Consider the following 21,340-nt stretch of genomic DNA (forward strand, 5'->3'; position numbering starts at 1 on the left):
CTTAATAATAACATGTGTAAACAAACAACTATAATATGTAATTGGAGAGACCCAGTCAATACTGACATTGTAAATAACACTAATATTTAAAATTGTATGGATGCTGAGCTCCTATCCTAGCATTAGCATGTCACAAGACATCCAGTACAGTGCAGTCCCACTGTAGTTAACCAATCCTGTTCTATCTGAACACATTATTGTTAGAACATATATATATAGTTCAAGTCTGACAAGAAAATTACCTTTTGTTCGCAGTTATCTTGCTGTGCAATTTCCCTCAAAAATACTGCACGACATAGCGGCTGTTACCAAGGTCAGACGGGGCCTTCCTAGACAACACAGATAGGTGAATGCATAGATACATGATCAGATATTCAAACCAGAATGTGCTGACGGTGACCTGAACTAACACGGGTAAAATGCAATTACTTGTTTAGAAACTAGTGAACCAATTAGACTAATTTTTCCATATTGTAGGCTGAGGTTAAAGACTAAGAGTCAGACCTTCAGTGGGCAGAACTGAAAGAGACATCATCAGAGCAGAACACTCAGTTCTCCGTTTGGCCAAGTGCTTTCAATAAATATTTTCAGCATTAAGACATCAAAGGCTTGTGTATACTTTCTCTACTGAGGTGCTGACCATCGTTCATATTCTCCACAACACTCACCTTTTAGTTTACCCGATTGCATTTACCTTATAATTTATCCAATCAGATTTCTTGACCAAAACAACAGGTTATCTAATAAAGTACCAAATCTTATCCTTTTGTTTTCCGCCTTCTTCACTCTCTCTGTCCTCCAGGTGTTGTACCAGGCAGTTAACTATCAAATGGAGCCTGTTATTACAGAGAGTGGACAAGAGGCTGACAAGACAGACTCTCTAAAGGTTTGTTTGTCTCAGTCTCCACAAGCAAATCTGTATATTTTTTCTGTACCTTGTCGTACATCTGCTCTTTGTCTGAGTTGTGGCTGTCTCTTCTACTATTCCTGTGTGGGTGTGTCTCCTTTAGTTGGTTTTGTGTGTTTTCCTATTGCTCCATATTTGATGAGGTGTAAATCTAGTGTTAAGGTTGCTCAGCTCTCTTGGTTTATTTATGCCTCCCTTCTCCTCCCCTTCAGCACCGCCAGCTTTATGATGCCATGAGTGGATGTTAATGTTTCATGACTTGCATTGCATCCCCTTTTGTGTGTGGATGGGTGCTCATTTGAAGCTGTCTGTTGTCATTTTATTGTTGTATTGATGTCCCTACTCCCTACTCCTATGCCCTCCTGATGTGTGTGTATGTGCTCCCTGAAGGTGTGCTACTTGCATTCATGTATTTGAGTGTGTGTGCGTATTGTTTTTTTTACAAACATCTTGAGTGTATGTGTGTTTGGGTCCCTTTCATTCCCTGACCCACAATCCCCTGCCAAATAAAGTATTGATGAAAGGCACTAAACGATTTGGCCGCAGTCCACTGGCCCTCTAAATGTGGTTTTAAAATCCTTTCCAATTGTGCAGTAACCAACATAGCATGAAGATCAGTGGTGCACTTTCACAAATATAACATAATGCCGTTTGCAGTACAATGCACCATTCTTTGTTTGTCAATTTATGTTCATTTTAAGGATGAAGGAAACTTTCTACTTGTCAAAAAAAAACCTCAATCTTACCTTTAATTCTCATGATTTTTAGACTGGCTGAGCAGTGCGTACAAATATTGATTTAGCTTTAAAGCTGATCTGGCAAAATCCTGCTTTACTTTAAGAAACAAGCAACTGTTTTCAAGGTCTTTGGGTTATGAAAGGAATTTCTTAATAAAAGTATTTGATTCAAAGAAAATCACCAATGAATCTACAGACATTTTGTGTAAAAGTACACATTGACTATGTTTACGTGCACAAAATGTTCCGGTTTTTGCCCTTATTCCAAAAAAACACAATATTTCTACTAAGGTGTTTACATGGCTAATGAAAATCAATATTCCACTAATATCCCCGTTTACACGCAGAGGGTTTTCAGGGTTTCCCTCTGCTCCAGAGGGAACGGGAATCATAAGATCTCCACAGGCAGTGAAGTAAACCCTCGAGGTGAAAAACATTAGTGAGCTGCTGCTTGATATTTCTAAGTGATATTTATATGACTGATATTATAAATTTATAGTCACAGGTACATCTAGTACCTAGGTTGTCCTGTGATGTTTTCTACACTGCCGAGTCATCATCGTCAGTCCATGGCTGCATGTCAGGATAATAACCAATCCCCTCTGTTGCCATCATGGAGAAGGCACGCTCTGTTTTTCCAGCCCACCCTGAACAGCTCTCTGCTCTCCTCTCATTCCTCTCCTCTGTCTGCCTTCCTGCCGCTACATATGTCATTTTGCCTGTGCAGGAGTGAGTTACACAGCCAGCCCGTCATGCATCTCTATCCCAGCCTCGCAAACTGTTGGCTAGTTGGTTTGTTTACAACGCACAGAGCTGACCGTAAACAGGCAAGAAGCTGTGTGTTGCAAACTGCAGTAAAAACCCCTACTGAGAGGCATATTCTGTATGCTCTGTGTACATGTCCAAAGAATGCTCCTAAAACCCGAATATTATGGGCATATCCCACATGTCTTAATCCCACATGTGTTAATCAGGAAATGCTACATTTGGAATAAGGCTGGAATATTAGAGGAATATTTTACGCTAATATTAGGCTGGAATAGAGGTGCAGGCCCAAAAGAAAAGCCCACATTTCTGGTCAGAAGGAGAAACACGCCTGCTTTTAAACATTTTAAAAGACTTGGATATCAACAAGTTTTTGGACATGTGCAAATATCGCAACGCTGACCTTCTCAAGAAGGTGGTTGAATGAATGAAAGAAGGAGGCTGTGTTTGCACGGTTGAACAAGTCCGCCATTGGTGGAGAACTTTGAAAAATCCCTATTTTGACGCAAAGAAGCAAAATGGCACAAGCAGCTCCAGCTGTTCCACTTTTCCATATTTTAACGTGATAAACGGAGTATGCACGGCTGCATGTAAATGGGAATATTGGTTGAATATTCATTTTCATTAGCCTTGTAAACAGCTTAGTAGGAATATTGTCTTTTTCTGAATAAGGGCAAAAACTGGAATATTTAGTGTATGTTAACGTAGTCACTGTATGTCTCTCACACAGGGCTTAGAGGACCCTTTGCAGCCTGAGCAGTGTATAATATAATTCCCCCATGCAATACACAAACAAACAGACAAACACACAGAGAGCCCTGCTCTTATTGAAGTGACTCTCTCAAGTACCTAATGAAAAAAACCCAGAAAACAACCATTTCTAACACCACACTGAGAGTCCACTTTGGTCTAATATAACAATACAGATGTAGCGATCACAGAAATCCTCTGATGCCGCCTTTTCATTTGCAAAAAAGGAAATGTTTAGAGGATCCTGTAGCACCAGAGTAGGATAAATGAAAGTTGGGGAGACTTCTCTGTGGCTGCTACTGCAGAGACACCAGACTGACGCATTAGAATAACGTGGCTGTCATATTTTTTTTTTTTTTTTTTTGCCCATTCTGTCACTGCTGTCAACCGCTTGGCCCCAGGCCTGCACTCCCACTGTGGGCTCCTCTGTGGGGACAGCAGGAGATTTGCTGCACAGGACTACAGCTAAGACCATGGAAGTGTTGACCACTACCGGAGTGACCACTAAGGCTGTGCTGACCGCAGTCAGTGATCACCGCTGGTGGAAGGAATCCCTCAACTACCTCCGGCCTCTGCATGTAAGAACACTTGATCTTTTATGCGATCAGCGGTGAAGTTCCTAATGAATGAACTTACTTGTGGGTCTAAATGTGTTTATGAATGTGTAAGCAGTAGCTGGATGTAAAAGGCAAGATCGATGTATTGATGTTGTATGTTGTATGCTTTTTAAAAACTCCATAGGTCCTGGGCTACACAGTCTGTGTGTGTGTGTGTGTGTGTGTGTGTGTGTGTGTGTGTGTGTGTGTGTGTGCGCGACCGCTTGTGTGCGTGAACAGACAGTCTGTCACACGTCTGCCCGTGCTCCCATATCTCACACACCCTCGCTCACAGACCTCATCTGCCTCATCCAAAAACAACCAATCAAGCTCATGTCTTGCATAATTAATTGGCCCGCCTGTTGAATATTTCAATATCTGGTGGTTGTGGTCACAGGTTTTATAAGGAAAGAGAAAAACAGAGAGGATGTGAGTTGTGGGACAGAGAGAGATGACAGTGCTGTGGGCATGTTGTGAAAGTTTAATGATGTTTTGATGGCTCCTCAGGGTCACGATGCTGGAGCCAGTAGTCAGGAAGGGGCGTGTGAGAACTCCAACCTGGAGCGTCAAGGCTGTAGCCCCTTTTATCAAGAAATCATTGATGACTCCTATGTAGACCCGGTGAGTGGCTTTAGCTCAGTGTGTCTCATGGCTCATTATTTTTTTTCTTCCTTTTACATTTCTGTTATTTTTCCATGTTACCTCAGGCTACCTTCATAAGTTCCAGCAAAAATGCCTGAGTAGGTTCATGACTTAAGACATTTAATTAGATTTTTTTTTTTCCTCCTATGACTTATAAATTCCTTCAAAAACAGTGTTGAGAGAAAACGAATATTGATTTCAGACTAAGTTATCTTTATGCCAAAAGCAATTTGGAAGTACTAACAGCGCAGGAAAAGACGGATGCATGGAAATGGGAAGAGATAAATTTAAGAATGATGGCGTAACAGCCAACAAAGCTGGAGATGTGGTGAAAATATGAAATATAACAGTAGAGGTGCTGTGTGTATTACATAGAGGGGCGGAGATGAATATTGTAAAAATCAAAAGGAAAAGAATGTCCACAGAAGGAGTTATGGAAGTAGAAAAGAGCAAAAGTAAGGAAAGGAGTAGTTTGACCTTTATGCCTAGAAAATGGTCGCCCTGGGCTATGACTGGGCTTTTTACACACACACACAAATCATGTGGATAGCTAAAAGAGTGGACGCGAGGGGAAACAGAGAAGGCCGATACATCTCTTCTCATGACATTTTAATAGGCCTCTCCAAATCCCTTCCTCCGCTCCATCTCCAACATTCATCCATCTTCCATCATCCATCTACCAATAATGGCTCCCCACGTCCATCTGTCTATGAGCCGGCTGATCAATGGGATTGTTTTTTACCTTAACAGTTCCAATGAAGGAAGTGGGGAGGGAGGAGAGGCTGATTGAGAGAGAAAGAGAGACAAATGCAACAAGACAGAAAGATGGATCGAGGGAGAGCGGCAAAGATAGACAGGGAACTTTCTGTGTTAAAGTGATAGCTCTAAAGCCAGCGAGAGCGCAAATTTCATTGTTCACCTATCAGACACTTGAGGAATAACTCGGCGTACAAGAATCCTATAAATGAATTATCAAAAGGCCCTGTGTTGAAACACTTTATTTGGCTCTGAAGTTCATTTGTTTACTCCATCTCTCATTTGTCTGACTCCCTGGGAATTAAGACACTCAATCACCTCAATCACATCTCCTTGTGTCATTTTCTGATCTGCTCCCCCGACTGCGGGGATTCCCTCAGAACAATGATAAGTATAATGTGTTTCTTTATCACTCTCTTTGTTCTCTGTTCTTTTCTTTTTCTTTTTTTTTTAGAGTCAAGACGTGTATTCATCCTGCAGAGACATGCCGCCGGAAAACTTTGCTGAGGTTTTGCTGAGGACCGGTAAACTGGCCGAAGCCAAAACTGAAGGACAAACCCCGTTTCCTGCTACAGAGGGTAAGCGTTCACAAAAAAGCCTACATGTAAGCAGACAGACCTTCACATACACAGACATACTTATTCAGATGGATAAAGTACAATGTGATCTTTCTCTTGATGGAACCCATGTTATGCCAGATGGACACTGTACAGATTATATTTAATTTTAACCCAGATTTGGTTGCCTCGATTTATTTCAGAATTGGGCTACAGTATATTTTTGCCAGATTGTTTTTATGCCTGATTAAATGCCCAAACAAACAACAATCTTGATGGATTTATGGCATGTCTGAAATTTTGATTGGTATCTTGCAGTTTGAGCAGTTTCACGGTCCAATTCCCTTCATGGCATTATAAGCTGTGGTGAGCTTGTTTTAATACTATGACTAGTATTTTACAAATTCTAGAAATAAAACTGAACTTCAGTCTAGAAAAGACAAACAATGTCACAAAGTTAAACTGCCTGCTTTTTTATTATCAACATTTATGAGGACGTCTTGTGTGAATTAACTTTATTGGAATTGACAACAGACAAAACCAATCAGGGGTTCCGGGTTCACTTTCAGCGTGATCACCCACATTGTGACATGTGGATTGATCCATACAGTGTGAGCATAGAAGTCGTATGTTTCAGCTGTGCAGAAAAGCCGAGTAAAACGTACAAGAGTAAAAACAAACATGTAGTGTCTGTCCTGTTTTAATGTGAAAGCTGAAAGTGATGAAATGAATGAAAGAATTGCGTGTAGCTGCTCACTGCATAATTTGGTCCTAAACATCGCTCTTGATATCCAAATCTGTTGTGATATAGTTTGAATATTTTGTGCTCATTTGAGCCCTCACATTGATTTTGATTTGGCAACATTTATTGTGAGCTTTTCCAGAATTTATAAGTGCTTTTCTTCCTCTTTTTTTTAATTCAAAAATTTTTAAAAAGAAGAAAATCCCTAAGAAAGTGCTTTCTGAATGTTCTGAGATAGCGTGAAATAGAGTGAAGTGTTAGTCACTGCTTCATCTTAGTGAAGTTGTGATATTTGAAGAGAGCGAAGGGTAATTCTGTGTTCTCAAGAGATTTCAAGATTTCAAGAGATTTTATTTGTCACATATGCATACAAGTATGTATGATGACATGTTGTTGTGTCAAACTCCCAGACAATGCAAGTTCAAGAAATTATAAAAGCTAAACTATTATTTACAAAATCTATACCTGTATCTATGAATGGAAGAACCAACAATAAAACAATAGAAAAATAAAACTATTGATAAAGAGACAACAGTATTTAAATAGCAGTTGTGAGCAAAAATAGTAAACATGGTTATATGCTAAACAGTGCAGAGAATGTGGCAACAATATTTAAATGGTAGTAGTGTAAGGTATAGTATAGTATACATAGGTGAATGTCCTTGGGTATATAGTCCTTCAAGAGTTTATTGTTCACTGTTCATGGCTCTGATAGCCCGTGGGAAGAAACTCTTCCTCAGTCTCTCAGTGTGGGATTTGTGGCTACGCAGGTGTTTGCCTGATTGCAGCCACATAAACAGTCCATTGCTTGGGTGGTGGGGGTCCCTTACTATCCTCCTAGCTCTGCTTACACTCCTCCTTTGGTATAGGCTCTGCATGGAGGGGAGTGTGGCACCTGTAGTGCGCTCAGCCGATCGCACAATCCTCTGCAGGGCCATCCTGTCCCAAGAGGAGGTGTTTCCATACCAGGTGGTTAGGCTCCCTATCAGGATGCTCTGCACTGCAGCAGAGTAGAAGGATAGCTGGACGTTTTGTGAGACCTTGAATTTCCTCAGCTGTCTGAAGTGATACAGGCGCTGTCTTGCCTTTGCTGTCATAGTGTCAATATGTGTAGTCCATGTTAAGTCCTCGGTAAAATGCACACTGAGGTACTTAAAGCTCCTCACTGCAGTCCCGCTGATTTGCAGTGGGGTGTAAGACCTCTGTTGTTTCCTGGCATAGTCTACAATCAGCTCCTTGGTTTTACTGACGTTCATTGAGAGGTGATTGGCCACCAATGCAACAGGCCTGCCACCTCCTCCAGATGGGCTGACTCATCATCATTCGAGGTCTGGCCCACTACAACTGTCTTGTCAGCAAACTTTATGATGGTGTTGGAGTTTTGTTTGGCCACACAGTCGTGTGTGTATGAGGAATACAGCAGAGGGCTCAGCACCGAATCTTGGGGGGCCCCAGTGCTGAGGGCAAGAGGGTTGGAGGTGTGTCCGCCCACCCTGACCACCTGAGGTTGACTGATCAGAAAATCCAGGATCCAGATGCACACAGGGTTGTTTAGACCCAGGTTAGTTAGTTTACTGACCAGCCTGGATGGGCCAGTAGTGTTGAATGCTGAGCTAAAGTCTATGAACAGCAATCTAACATAGTCTCCTCCCCTGTTGTCAAGATGGGAGAGTGTGGTGTGCAGTACCTGGGAGATGGCGTCATCCGTGGATTGGTTTGGGCAGTAGGCAGATTGCAGGGGGTCTATGGTGCTCGGTAGAGAGGAGCAGATGTAGTCCTTTACTAACCTCTCAAAGCACTTCATGGCTACTGAGGTGAGGCTAACTGGACAATAATCATTCAGGCAGGCAGAGGAAGCAATCTTTGGCACAGGTGCAATAGTGGAACCCTTGAAGCATGTGGGGACCATGGACTGCACCAGAAAGAGGTTGAAGATGGATGCAAACACTGGAGTCAGGACGTCAGCGCAGGACTTGAGAGCCCATCTGGAGATGCCTCGAAATTATGCCTCCCACTATTGGGGATCACCTGTTCTTGTAGTCCGTTACAGTCCGCAGACCCTGCCACATGCACCTGGAGTCATGTTGCTGGAAGTCCACTCTGTCCCCGTAGCGTAGCTTTGCATCCTTTACATCCGTCCTCAGCCTGTAGGACACTGCTTTATATTCCTCCATGTCTCTGCTAACAAGTCCACGCTGCAGTGTGAGCATTCCCCACCGTCCCTCCTCACTCTGCCCTCTCCTTTCCTCATCTGTCTAGCCAGGGAGCCCATATGTGGTGGACTAGGGGACAACATGGGAAGAATAGCCTCCTATTGATTAATTAATGTATACCCATGCATCCCACGGCAACAGTAAATAATGACGTGTCACCGCGGCGATACCAGAGAGATAGCATCAAGTCAAAACATCAAGGCCATGCAGCGTGATGGATCACAGCTGCTCGCCAAAATCAATGCCTTTACAAAAATAAAGTGTGTGTATGTGTGTGTTTTTGAATACTAATACATGACCACTGAAGAAATGCAAGGACCACACTTTGTCCATGGAGTGCCAACGCTTCGATATGCATACACACAACTCTCTCACTCACACATAAATGCATTCACACACTCACACATTCCACCAAATCCAAGCTCTCTCTCTCTCTCTCTCTCTCTCTCTCTCTCTCTCTCTCTCTCTCTCTGTGCTGCTGTCTTTCAAATGAATATCTCTTTTCTTAAAAGTCACCTTCCCTTCAGAGCTGCTGCGGAGTGCGACGTGTCGAGAAAGAGAAAAGCTGGTCTGGACGGCATTGCGTCCGATAACAACCTTCGATTAATGACTCCCGTATCGGCCTGCCACGCCGGCTGTCCTCAAAAACAGACTAGGAGATGGCCTTTAAGAAAATAAATATATTGATTTTTTCACCTGGCCCAGATAAGGTGGAAGTAATTAATGATGACACAAGTGGAAAGTGACTCAATAGGATTGAGCTGAGTAAGGGGCAGAAGCAGACAACTTGGTGTGAGGAGGAACAGAGAGAGACACACACACACACATACATGTGCACATACCTGACTACATTCTGCGCACACACACACACATCATGTGCATGCCATTGGCCGAACGTTGACCGGACCATAATCAGTTGTTTTTCACACTGCCTACGCAAGTGAAATAGTAATAAGTCACTGTCTCACCATTCCGCTAACAATATGCCTGATTTAGCTGACGCAGGAGCAGGAGAGTGTATGCATGTGAGGACACACAAAACTCAGAAACCAGACACACACACACACACACAGAAACACACCCAATCTCATACAACCCTCTCCTCTACGTGGCGCCCCTTTATCACTCTCTCTGTTTCCCTCTCTCTCACAAGCAGAAATACTGTATGCTTTTAAGTCAGGGTTATCTATTCTGTGTGTGTGTGTTTACCCCTCTGGTAATTCCTGTCCCGATGGTATCAGTAGCTTTAGAGAGGCGTGTAATCAGCTCATTCTGAGGTGTAGCTCATTGAAACCCGGGGGGTAGGAGAGGAGGGGAGAGAAAAACGAGAAAAGGAGGAGGGTGGGCACTCCGCTTAAGAGAGCTGTTATGGCTCTTTAAACTGGTGCATCACTCCACCCCTGCTCAAACATAACTACATGTGCACATGCTAAACCTCCAATCATATGTGTCAGATACAGGCCTGTGTGTGCACATATGCATATTAGCGTGCATTTTAGTTCTGCAGTATATGTGTCTCCCTTTGCCCCTACCTCTTCTTCTCTCCCACTGTCCATGCTCTACTTTTCTCTGTCTGTTCCATTTTGTCTCAACTTTTATCACCAACACAGGCTTTTGTTCTCCTTGGGTCTGAGACTACAAAGTGATTCTGTCTGCCTCTGCTTCTCTCTGCTCTCTCCCACTGTTTCCTTGGAGTGACTGAATAAGTGAGTGAGTGAGTGATTTACTAAGAGAGTCTGTGTGTTTGCAGTGTGTGTTGTTCATTGAGTAAAATGAACGTAGTTAAATGAATGTAGTTGTGTGTGTGTGTGTGTGTGTGTATGTGTGTGTTTCTTTCTGTGTTTGTCTGCCTGTTGTGGTCTCTGGGCCCAGCAGCTACGGATAAAAGTTCATCCCCATGCTCAAAGCTCTGTCTAGACTCCAAATACCATCAGCCTTAAAGGCACTAGAAAAGCATGGGCTGTGCCCCAATTCCTTAATGCTACTCCTAAGCAGGTTTTGAGTATGTATTGTGTTCAAACTGGAAAAGTGACAAAATCAAGTCAGTCAGTAAGCTTACTAAAATATTTGGATTTTTGAGTATGCTGCTGATGTACATTGTTTTCCCACAATGCAATGCACAAAGGAAATGGAGGACTACTCACAGCTGCAGAATATTAAAACTGTTTGCAGATGGTGGTGACACAGCTAGAGGAAATGTTTGAATGTTTGGGAAAAAGCTTTCACCTCTCTTGTGAGGCAGTAGCATTTGAAAGTTAGATGTCCTTTGGCACATGTATTACATTATTACCTATCCGTGCAAAACATTCAAGTACATCGATTTATTGCATACTTACTATGAAAACAGAATATTTTATCATAGCAGTAAATACTGTAAACCATTATGTTCATTATTAATGGGGGGGGGGGGATGTAATGGGATAGAGTGCACAGTAAACTCGGCAGCCACACGTTTCTCTGTTCTGTATTTCTCTGTTTTGTGTCTTCAGGTTAGGCTAACCCATTGTTGCTAACTTTGGAGCTAACCTCCTTCACTTTTCCAGCATTTGGGGAAACAACACAGACTTTTTAGCATTTATTAACTGACACACTGTAGTCTGTACTGTACATTTACTGCCAGACTGACAACTTACTGCTAACCTTTTCCTCTGCCCCGCTTGCATCCACCGTCACTTCTCGGCCCACAGATTCAGTTTACTATCACAGAAGACAAAGAACAGAATATTCACATTTGAGAAGTTGGAACCAGTGAGTTTTGCCATTTCTGCTGAAATAATTAAATCTAATTACTAATCGATTACCAGAATTGTTGCAGATTATTTTTCTGTCAAGTCAATTAATTGACTTATTTCAGCTCTGTTATTGACAAGCAAAGGTCAGTAGCTGTTATGATTTTTTTCACAGCTCTGGAAAAAGCTAGTAAGTGGGCCTTGAGTTGGAATTGTTTTGTCAAAATACTATTTCCAAAGTCAAGAATTAACTGTCATATTTAAAGGGGGCATATGCTTTTGTGATCTTCTGGAATTTTTACTCTGTTATGATGTTGGATGTCTATGTTAAACATGGTCAAAGGTCCAAAACTTGAGGTGAACGTATGTAAAAATGCTCCCTGAAAGTCAAAGCCAAGGCTTCAATGTGCTTGGAACACTCTGTTTGCAATGTGATATCTTCTTCCTTGTGATGATGTCAGATTGTTCGTGCATGCCAGCAAGCAGCCATCTGTTCTGTAGCCTTTGTCACTAAAGTTCCATGGGTTGTTCATGTTGTCAACTCGTATATTCCGGATTGGATTCGGCCTCAAACATGTATGCGTGTATTTGGGAAGTTTCCGTTTTGAGTAAAGAATGTGAAAAAGAAGTGAAATCTGACTACTTGTGTGTGTTTACGTAGCCTCCGGAACTGGCGGAATCCTGCCGACGGGCAACTTAAGGGAGCTAACCAATCAGAACAGAGTGGGTTCATTGGGGGGGGCTTAAAAAGACAGGAGCTAAAACGGCCTGTTTCAGACAGAGGCTCAACTGAGGGGCTGGTGGAGGGCCAGTAAAAGATAAATTAGGACTTTTTTGAATTATAAATCATGCAAAGATATTCCAGCAGAGCCCCAGAATATAAATATAGAATTGGAAATGTGCATATGTCTCCTTTAATTGGTGTATAATATATACTGTATACCTTGAGTATGTATTATGAAATTGGGACACAGTAATAGATTGCCCAGGAAATATTTTTGCTGGAAACTACTTATCCCCAGTTTACATAACCAAGTCTGCCAGATCACTGGTTCAAATGGACTAGTTAAACACAGACTCTTATAATCAAAACTCTCCTGTCTTCGCTGTCAATAGATATGCATAGGCTAATTCTGCATTCAGGGGACTCATCTTTAAAGTGCACTTAGAAGAAGTTTGGAGTCATCCGGAGTGCACTTATTAGAAGTGGGCATATACTTACTCTTTGAATAATGAATACTTTTTGTGCAAGAAACCATAAGTGCACACAAGTGCACATACACACACACAACCAACATTTGTGGTCAACATATGCAAACACACACACACACACACAAGAATGCACACAATAGCCAGGCAAGAAGATGGACAGAATCCCAGAACTCAGGGGGGATTTTTAATGACGCTACTTGAATTTGTCTCCCCCTTTCTTCTCCTCTCCCTCTATTTTTACCTTCCCTCTCTTTTGTCTGGCCCTCAGAGAGGTGTATTCTGACAGGCACTGTCGTCTGCATTCAACAAACGTGAGATGAGACTCGTCCAAGAAGGGAGGGTTGGTTGTTAATCCTCAGTGCTTTAGTTAAAGTATTTTCTTCCCTCTCTCTCTCTCTCCCTCCATCCCTCCATCCTTTCCAGTTTTGCTGCAGCTGGCCAATGATGCATTTCCCAGGGACATGATGCTGGCTCTGTCCTACTTACTGGCCCTGCCTCAGGTAGGTGGACACAGTCACGCACACACAGCTTTATTTTAGACACACAGTCAAACACTCTTGTCTTTGTGTGAATGTAAGTGTGATAGTACTTTATTGAAGTTCTGGCAAATGGCTGAGTAAATCCATGTCCGCTATTGATTCCTTACCTTTCTATATAGATGAGCTATTGTGCTAGACAGTCTGTGTCATCAATGTGTCAAAATCAAAATCGTACTTAAATTGGTGCCAGAATGGCTCATAATTGTAGTAGTTCATCAAAAGTATCACATCAGATTCTCGTGTCTCAAATAGTTGAATGTCTTTCTCAGTTCAATCAACATTCACTTAGACTCTATAAACATCCATCGGTTCCCCCTACCTGCTCTTGCCACCCACCTTGTCTCTTAATCTATGACTTCATGTTTATTCAAGGTGTGGCTGTTTGGTGCCAGAGGAACAGTCAGTGTCCTCTGATAGTTAAGACAATAAAAATGCAATACAGAGAAACCTACTGGTGACTGCAGTAGATTGTGTTCAAGTTGAGGTACTGAAATACCTCATGAGTCTCAACACTTGCCGTATCACCAGTGAAACCGTAAACTGTTGGAGTAGATATTACATAGATACTGTATTTCCTGGAGAGCTTGTTAGCTCCCCTCAGATTAGACTGACGTTACTGACAAACTGTCTGACTGTGTGAGATGAGATCAAAACACAGAGAGATGCTGTGTTGGTGCTTAGTTTTATCTGTGATATTGAAAGGAGAAATGGCAAAGTATAATTTGACACATGGATCCTTTGTGCTGGTTGACTGACCTACAAATGATTAAACTTTTGTCAGGGCTGATTTACATTCCAGAAAAAGAACAACCAGTTATAGTGAAACAGTCATGACAACAGCTCCAAACATCCTTTCAAGTGCATTTTTCCCCTTTTTGTCTCTCCTACAGCCAGTATAAAAATGTTGTGATGACAGCATCTCACTTACTTTCTTCTCCTATCTGTCCATCAATCCAGGTACTGGATGCCAACAGGTGTTTTGAGAAACAGTGTCACTCTGCCTTGTCCCTCCAACTGGCTGCCTACTACTACTCCCTGCAGATCTACACCCGCCTCATGCCCTGCTTCAAGGATAAGAACCACACTCTATACCAGGTTAGCTGGAACACCAGTACAGTTATGTGTTTGAGTGGGTGGGTGGTTGAGTGAGTGAAGGTACTGTATTTGGTTGTGTGCTATCAGAGTCTCCGTGCACCTCCATCCTTCTTCGAAATACCATTATGAGGTTGAAATTAATGTTAAAAATGATACATTCTACATATAATTTGCTCTTCCAAAGCCAAAAGGCTACACATTCCTAAGACAAATACTACAAGATAAAACGAGCATGACCAAAACAAAAAAAAGATAATAAGATACAGACAAAGTCTAAAAACAGCAGGTATTTGTCATGTGGATAGGAAATCCAAAGTTTAAAGCTGTGTCTGCAACAGCGGCCCCTGAACATTGATCTGTTTCAAACAGAAAGGCTTTGAAGAAGTTTCTTGAAACCTAAGAGGCTCGGTTTTAGCTCTCTAGTTACAGCGTTTTACAGCCAAGGAGCACCGCAACAAAAAGCTCTGTCACCCATGGTTTAAGTGTGTTGCAGGGTTACTGGAAGAACTAGCAGAGCAAAAGCAAGCTGAACCATTGATTCTGTGTTTAAGTTTCAATGTTAGTGTGAGACTAAACAGATGTATTATTATATTTAGCAGAGGTCTGTATTAGAACACATGCAGCTGTATTATGTCAGTATTGGAGTGTGAAAAGAGAACTGCAGGCAAAGCATAGAAGAGAGCAATATAGTAATGAATCTTGCATGTAGCAAAGTGTTTAACTATTCAATCAGCATCAGGTAGTGGCAGAAAAGTTTCTACAGCAGCTACATGTATGGCAACGAGGTTGAAATAGACATTGTTTTGTGAGTTTAAAATAGAGCTGACTGTCAAACATGACAAAAACTCTGAGAGGAGGGCAATATTGGGGTATTATTAGTGGGAAGGTTATTTAGTTAATGGATGATCTGCTGCCAATTAGGTGTACCTCACTTTTTGAGCAGTTTTAGGTAATTATGCTGCATCCAAATTTCGATGTCATTCAGACCATTGAGAGAGACAAAAGCGATTGTGCCTGACTTTAAGTGTAAATTAGGGTGTCGTCTGCGTTGCACCGAAACTCAACTAGTAGACTCAAAAGGGATGATTGCGGGGGAGGCATCAATCAGAAACATCATGTTTTATTTACAGAACATCTCACAACATGAACCGTGCTCATTCTAGCGTATTTAATAAACTATATACAAACAATGTACACAATTTTAAAGCCACAGATAATCAGAAAGTCATTTTGGGCATTGTGGGCTGTGTCACTGTGTTGAAAAGACACTTAATCACTTTTCTGTCCACACTCTCAAACATTGTTTGGCATCTGAGTTGGAGAGCTTTGTTCCTGGCAGAGTGGAAGTACAAAAAGCCTTTTGTACAGTGATGTACAAATTAAGGCAATAAGTCATCATAATGGAACAAACTGGGGGAAAAAAAACACCCAGGTTGAAAATAACTATAATTATCCTTGTATTAGAATAGTAATTCACTCACCTATACTTTTATCCAATACCCCCACCAGAATGTGCGTCTGTTTTTGTTTGTGCGTGTGTATTTGTGTTTGTTCTAATATATGTGTGTAAAATTGTTTTCCACCCAGATGTCTTAATTATAGCAGCCAGGCATTTTTCATAGTTCTCTGGCTCGTACATCTAGGTTCTTATTGACCATGCAAATGCAAATTAAATGTATTTGTTTAATGTGGTGACACACTAGTGTCATGAGTAATTTTCTGAAACTGTTCAAGTTATAGGTATCCACAACAGGCTATAATAAGTCGCGTTATGTTCCTTTTCTTCTTACAAAGTGAGATAAAATAACCAGGAAAGTGAAGAACAAAAGATCTGAATAAACAAGTGAGAAGGGGAAGAAGAGGATAGTGGTGGCAGCAGTATTGCGGGGTGATTGGTGGAGGTTAAGAGAAGAAATGGCTCTGACCTTTTCCTTGAGTGGACCGTCGCTCTCATGGGTTTTAGTCCAGGTGGAAGGAGGGAGGTAAAATGTTGAAAGAAAAGAACGGAAGCGGGAAAGAGACCAATGAAAGAAGTGGATAAGTGTGTCCCAGCTGGCATTCAAGGTCAGGACTGCGCGCAAATGTACAAACACTCCCACTCACGCAAGTACACTAACAAGTTATTCTCAACACCACACACACAAACACACATGCTCATCCTCACACATTGACACACACATCCTCCCTGCATCCTAATGGCAGTAATCACTCCCCAACCTGCCTCAAGTGAAGTTCACGTCCATTAACTTAAAATATATACAGCTTTTCCTTCTCTGCTCTACACTTTGGCAGTTGTACCTTCATTTTTAGCTGACTTTTTTTTTTTATCTGTCATTTCCTTTGAGGTTTTTTTTTTCTTTTTAGTGTGTTCTACCAGAGTGAGTGCTTGTTATCGTTGTGTTCCAGGTCTTGACTTCACTCAGCTCTTATTGATGAGGCAGTGGCAACTTTTACTCTAACACTGAGAGAAGCAAGAGGGAGGAAAACCTTTCAACCCCTCTACCCTAGTTCTCTAAATTCACCAGCTAGTCCTTTTCTCTCTTCCAGTATGTGCTCTGTATGTCTTCCTCATTTTTGTCTTTCTCCTTTCCCTCATTTTTTACTCTGTCAGATAAGTTTAATAAATTGCTTTGTCAGCATGACAGTTCTGTGTTCATATGTCTCAATGCTGCTTCTTTCTGTCCGTATCATGTTGTCCTTATGCTATCAATCCTCCCTCCTTCTACGCTCTCTTTAGAGTCTTTTTTCCCCCCATTGGCCTGTCTCGCTCTTGTCGAATCTCAGGCTTTTCCACAATACAATCTTGACTGTGCATACTTTATACATTTCTCTTGTGCTTTCTTTAGCTCTCTCGCTCTCTCTTATCTTTTAATGGCACACATGGTACAGTGTGTGATATTTAATTTCAGATATGTATGACAGGGTGCTCGCATGTGTGTTTCACCATCTGAATTTCTCGGACGCGCCTGCTTTGCATTGCAAATGAGGTTAGGGAGAAGAACATGCTTTTTACCCAAGCATGTGTTTTTATGGTTTTTGTATATGTTCTGTCCGTCTTTTGTGTGCATACTTTTGGCTAACATGTTAGTGTGCGTCAGGGTGTTGGATCTGTTTTCTTGTGACAGCGGGTGGTGTATTTGTGTATGTGTGTGTGTGTGTGTGTGCATTGTGGTGTGTCAAGCTGTCGCCAAGTGTTTCCCACTCTCCATTTGAAGAGCAGTAACACTGTGTCTCAATAACTCTCACTCTCTTTCAATTCTCTTGTCACTATCACATAATTTCATACCCAAGCAATAAGACACCAAACACTCAAGCCACTGAAGTCATTTAGTTGCAAATAGGAACTGAATTCTCTGAGGGTTTACTTGAGGTGTTTGATGTGTTTTTAAAGCTGCAATCAACAGCATGTTTCCCCACTATGCTGTAGACGTCAAGGTTTTGGAGCTGAAGCTGCCTGTAAAGAGAAACTTGAAACTTTAGGCACAACAAACATTCAATTAAACTCAATTCACTTAATTTGTTAACAATAGAGCATACAGTAGTAGTAGTAACCACCTTAACCACTTAACTTAAATATTAAAAGCAGCTATATCATAAAATACATGTCACATAAAATTAATCTAATCAACTTCTCAATTCTCAAAATGTACCTCATGCACCAGAGTTGCATCTCCGAAGTAAAAATATGAGCATGCAATAACATCCACATAGCAAGATTGTTAGTGCCTGTAAGTCTTTGCATACTTCTCTTGTAAAATGTACACCATCAATGAGCAGAATACACAAGCATACAGTGAGCCCTGAACAACCAGATCTTCACATCAATTGAACACATTAACATATCAGGGTGCCTGTCAAGATTCTTTTAATGACCCTAGAAAGGATTAATCTGTCATTTGCCGCTCTAAAGATGCCACATGTAGCCAGTTAAAATTTTTAAAGGAATAATTATGCCATTAAAAAATAAAAAAGGGGGTCAATTGGCTACCAAGAAATGTTTTCTTGACCATAGTCTCATTTGTTAACTGTAAGCATACTAATTCATCTCAGTTAAATTGATGTTTAAAATGCACCATGTAGCATATAAGTTAAGTTACACTTTATAAATCCCGGTGGGGACATTCTCTCTGTATTTGACCCATCATACTGTAACTAGCAGCAGTGGGCAGCCACAGCATAGCCCAGGGACCAATTCAAGCTCTGAGGTCAGTGCTTTGGTCAAAAGTTGTCATAGGAGTAACACAGAGACCCTAACATACATGCATGTAGACTGTGGAGGGAAACCCATACAAATATGCAAACTCCACACAAAGACACCCCGGTCAGCCCAAGAGGTATTCAAATCTAGGAGCTTCCTCAAGAAAAAAAACAAAAAACAGTTTCAGTCTTAAATTATGTAGCTTTTGCATTGTACTCATGAAGTAGTCGAGATCTGGGAAGGTGGAGCTGACTCCTGTGAGTCCTGAACTGTGAGTTCTGACACCCAGATTCGCAAAATACACAGATTCACTAAGTGCCGATGCCTCCAAATCTGTTATTAGTTTACCTCTCTGCTCTCTTTCTTATTAGCAAAGAGCAATGTACAAAATATTCAGGTAGCAACCTGTCATGTTTGTAATCTTCTGTAATTTCTTCACTGGTGGCAGGTCATGTCAGCTGTCGCTATTTCACATTATTTTCATGAGTAACTTAATAACAGGCCAAAATTAAATTTGGCTTTTGTGCTAGTGTCTGTACTGGACCAAAGACTTTGTAAGAAAAGAAACTGCTCACTGTAACACCATTGTACAATCACAGTAAAGTCAAGTCTTGTCTGGTAAAATGATCAGCTGATTGTGTTATGTCATCATCAGGAGTTGCATTCTTCCAGTTAAGCTTTGATTCATGTTAAGTTTATCAACTTAATAGTTTTGACACAGGACCTTTTATTTAGTATTTTGATCTAGTAGCAGCAATAACATAAGATTTGCCAAATTTAGAAAGCTACACCAGTTATTTCAACATTATACACATGTACTATCTATTAAAGAACTATCTATTGATTTTGCAACAAGAGAACTCTGAAACCATTTCTGTTGCATTTTGAATATTGCTGTTTTTTTTTCCTAGTCTTATTAAACTGTCAAGGATTTACTAGGTACAGAGGCCTACAACATCCATCTCTCTGCCTCTTGAAGATTCTGGTGCCCACTATTGACTTTCAAGATCTTTAACTGTTACTTTCCTATCTGATAACGGCCTCCAGGCATGACGGAGCAGCACCAGGCTCAGTGACACAGAGGATGGGTTTCCATTATTCCCCGAGGCATAATGAGCCGATTTCCACTCGCTCGCACTGGAAGTTTTCATTATACCGACTAAAGCGCTCGTTTGCGAAACAGAGGCGCTCTTTACTATAATTGTTCTGCTGGTGGTGTTTACACAAAATTGCACAATATCCCCTGTTTATGTAAGTGTTAGGTAAGGTCTGTTTACCTGTGCTTGTCAATTTTTGAATTTGTTAGTTTTTCCTTGATTGTGTGTGTGTGTGAAAATGCTTTTCTTTAAGCGTAATTGTAGCTGTGAATGTGCAGCCACTGTATAGCAAGGTGCTGAGTAAAAAGATTGAGATTTTTCACTCGAGGATTAATCTTTGCCTGCAGTCGCCATTCTCTCACTGAGTATTGATCACTGGCACTTGTGGTACACACACACACACACATACACACAAACATGCATTTAAAACATACACAGTTGTACTTTAGTCAAACAGATTATGACTTTAAAGTATATGATGCAGAAAAACTGCTTAGTTCTTTGAGCATCTAATTACAACAGTTAGCTTTATAATAAAATCCCACAAATTGTTACAGATGCTTTTCCTTCAGTTCACAGGTAGTCACTGAATTGGAAAGACTATTTTCATCTTTATTAAGTACATAAATTAGTTTTTTCTTCTACCTGAAGGCAATCTGAGCAGTGTCGACAGTTTTAAGTTTTTCAGACTTTAACAATAAAGCAAAAAGTTTACCAAAGCACTCACTAGATGGAATTTGTATTAGGAGCAAAGATGAAAGCATTTCCCTAATAGCGTTGAGATCACTTGATAGAACAGCACTTTGCCTACATCTAGTGACATTTTACATCACCTGCTGCCACTGCAAATGCTTTTCAATTCATGGTAACGACAGGATTCAAACTGCCGGTTGCAGGAGCTGACCTTGGAAGTGTCGGACCACTGAGCCAACTCCCTGTTGTTGAATTGACTGGAATAATGAATTAGACTGAATGACTTCTCCATCACAGAAAAGCACCATAGACCCAATGACTTAGCTTCCCTCTTTTTGCACAAATTGCACCCGTGTACCACAATCATTAGCAGTCTATATTTTACCCATGGGAGCCCTGTAGAGCAGAGTGGCTGCAGAAAGGGCCCTATTAGACAAATATGCACTATAAATGCACCGTTGCAGTTGAATGGGAATGTTTGAGACTAAGTAGATTCTAAATCTTTGATGCAGTAGCCTTGACTGTGCTAAGTTACTGCTGCTCCTCTTGCTCGTGTCTTTGCTGTCCTTTTTGCAGGCATGTATCATGCTTGTGATCAGTCCCTTTCATGGTGTATTATGACCCACAGTGCAGCCGAGCCCGTTTGTGGAGTGATTATTCTTTCAAAATTGGTGCTCCGTTTCTCTCCCCTTTGCATTCCTCCTAATTATGTGCACATACTGTTTACACCATTTGCAGAATTAGTGCTAATGAGTCCACTGACTGTATAGCTAAGTGTTAGGCATAACATAAATACAACCCATTAAGATCATTACTAGCTTACTCTCCAGAGGGGGAAGGCATGTCTGTTTCTTCATAACCTCTGTGTGAGCCTTACCACACAAAGAGAGAGAGAGAGAGAGAGAGAGTGTGAAATACCAAGTTAGGCTTAGCGATTTTGTATGTGTGTGTGTGTGTGTGTGTGTGTGTGTGTGTGTGGCATTGATGATCTGATGATAACATGCACATAACTGTATCACACTGAGAATGTAATAGACAACGTCTTTTGGGGGTGCTTCATTGTAATTAAAACAAATGACTGTTTTTGATTGTGAGACCCCTGCAATGCATTT

The 21,340-nt window shown here is 41.2% G+C and overlaps 1 protein-coding gene across 1 annotated transcript in view; it reads left to right on the forward strand.

Annotated features, from left to right (window-relative positions):
- The window catches only part of nbas (NBAS subunit of NRZ tethering complex), a 160,108-nt gene that overhangs the window by 70,542 nt on the left and 68,226 nt on the right, over positions 1-21,340 (forward strand). Inside the window, exons 36-41 of the mRNA XM_042389831.1 lie at positions 803-886; positions 3,561-3,737; positions 4,263-4,376; positions 5,608-5,731; positions 13,030-13,106; positions 14,103-14,240. Of these exons, the coding sequence (XP_042245765.1) occupies positions 803-886; positions 3,561-3,737; positions 4,263-4,376; positions 5,608-5,731; positions 13,030-13,106; positions 14,103-14,240 (714 nt within the window). The remainder of the gene's footprint in view (positions 1-802; positions 887-3,560; positions 3,738-4,262; positions 4,377-5,607; positions 5,732-13,029; positions 13,107-14,102; positions 14,241-21,340) is intronic.

The sequence above is a fragment of the Thunnus maccoyii genome, chromosome 17 (genome assembly GCF_910596095.1).
Source record: "Thunnus maccoyii chromosome 17, fThuMac1.1, whole genome shotgun sequence".
Lineage (NCBI taxonomy): Eukaryota > Metazoa > Chordata > Actinopteri > Scombriformes > Scombridae > Thunnus > Thunnus maccoyii.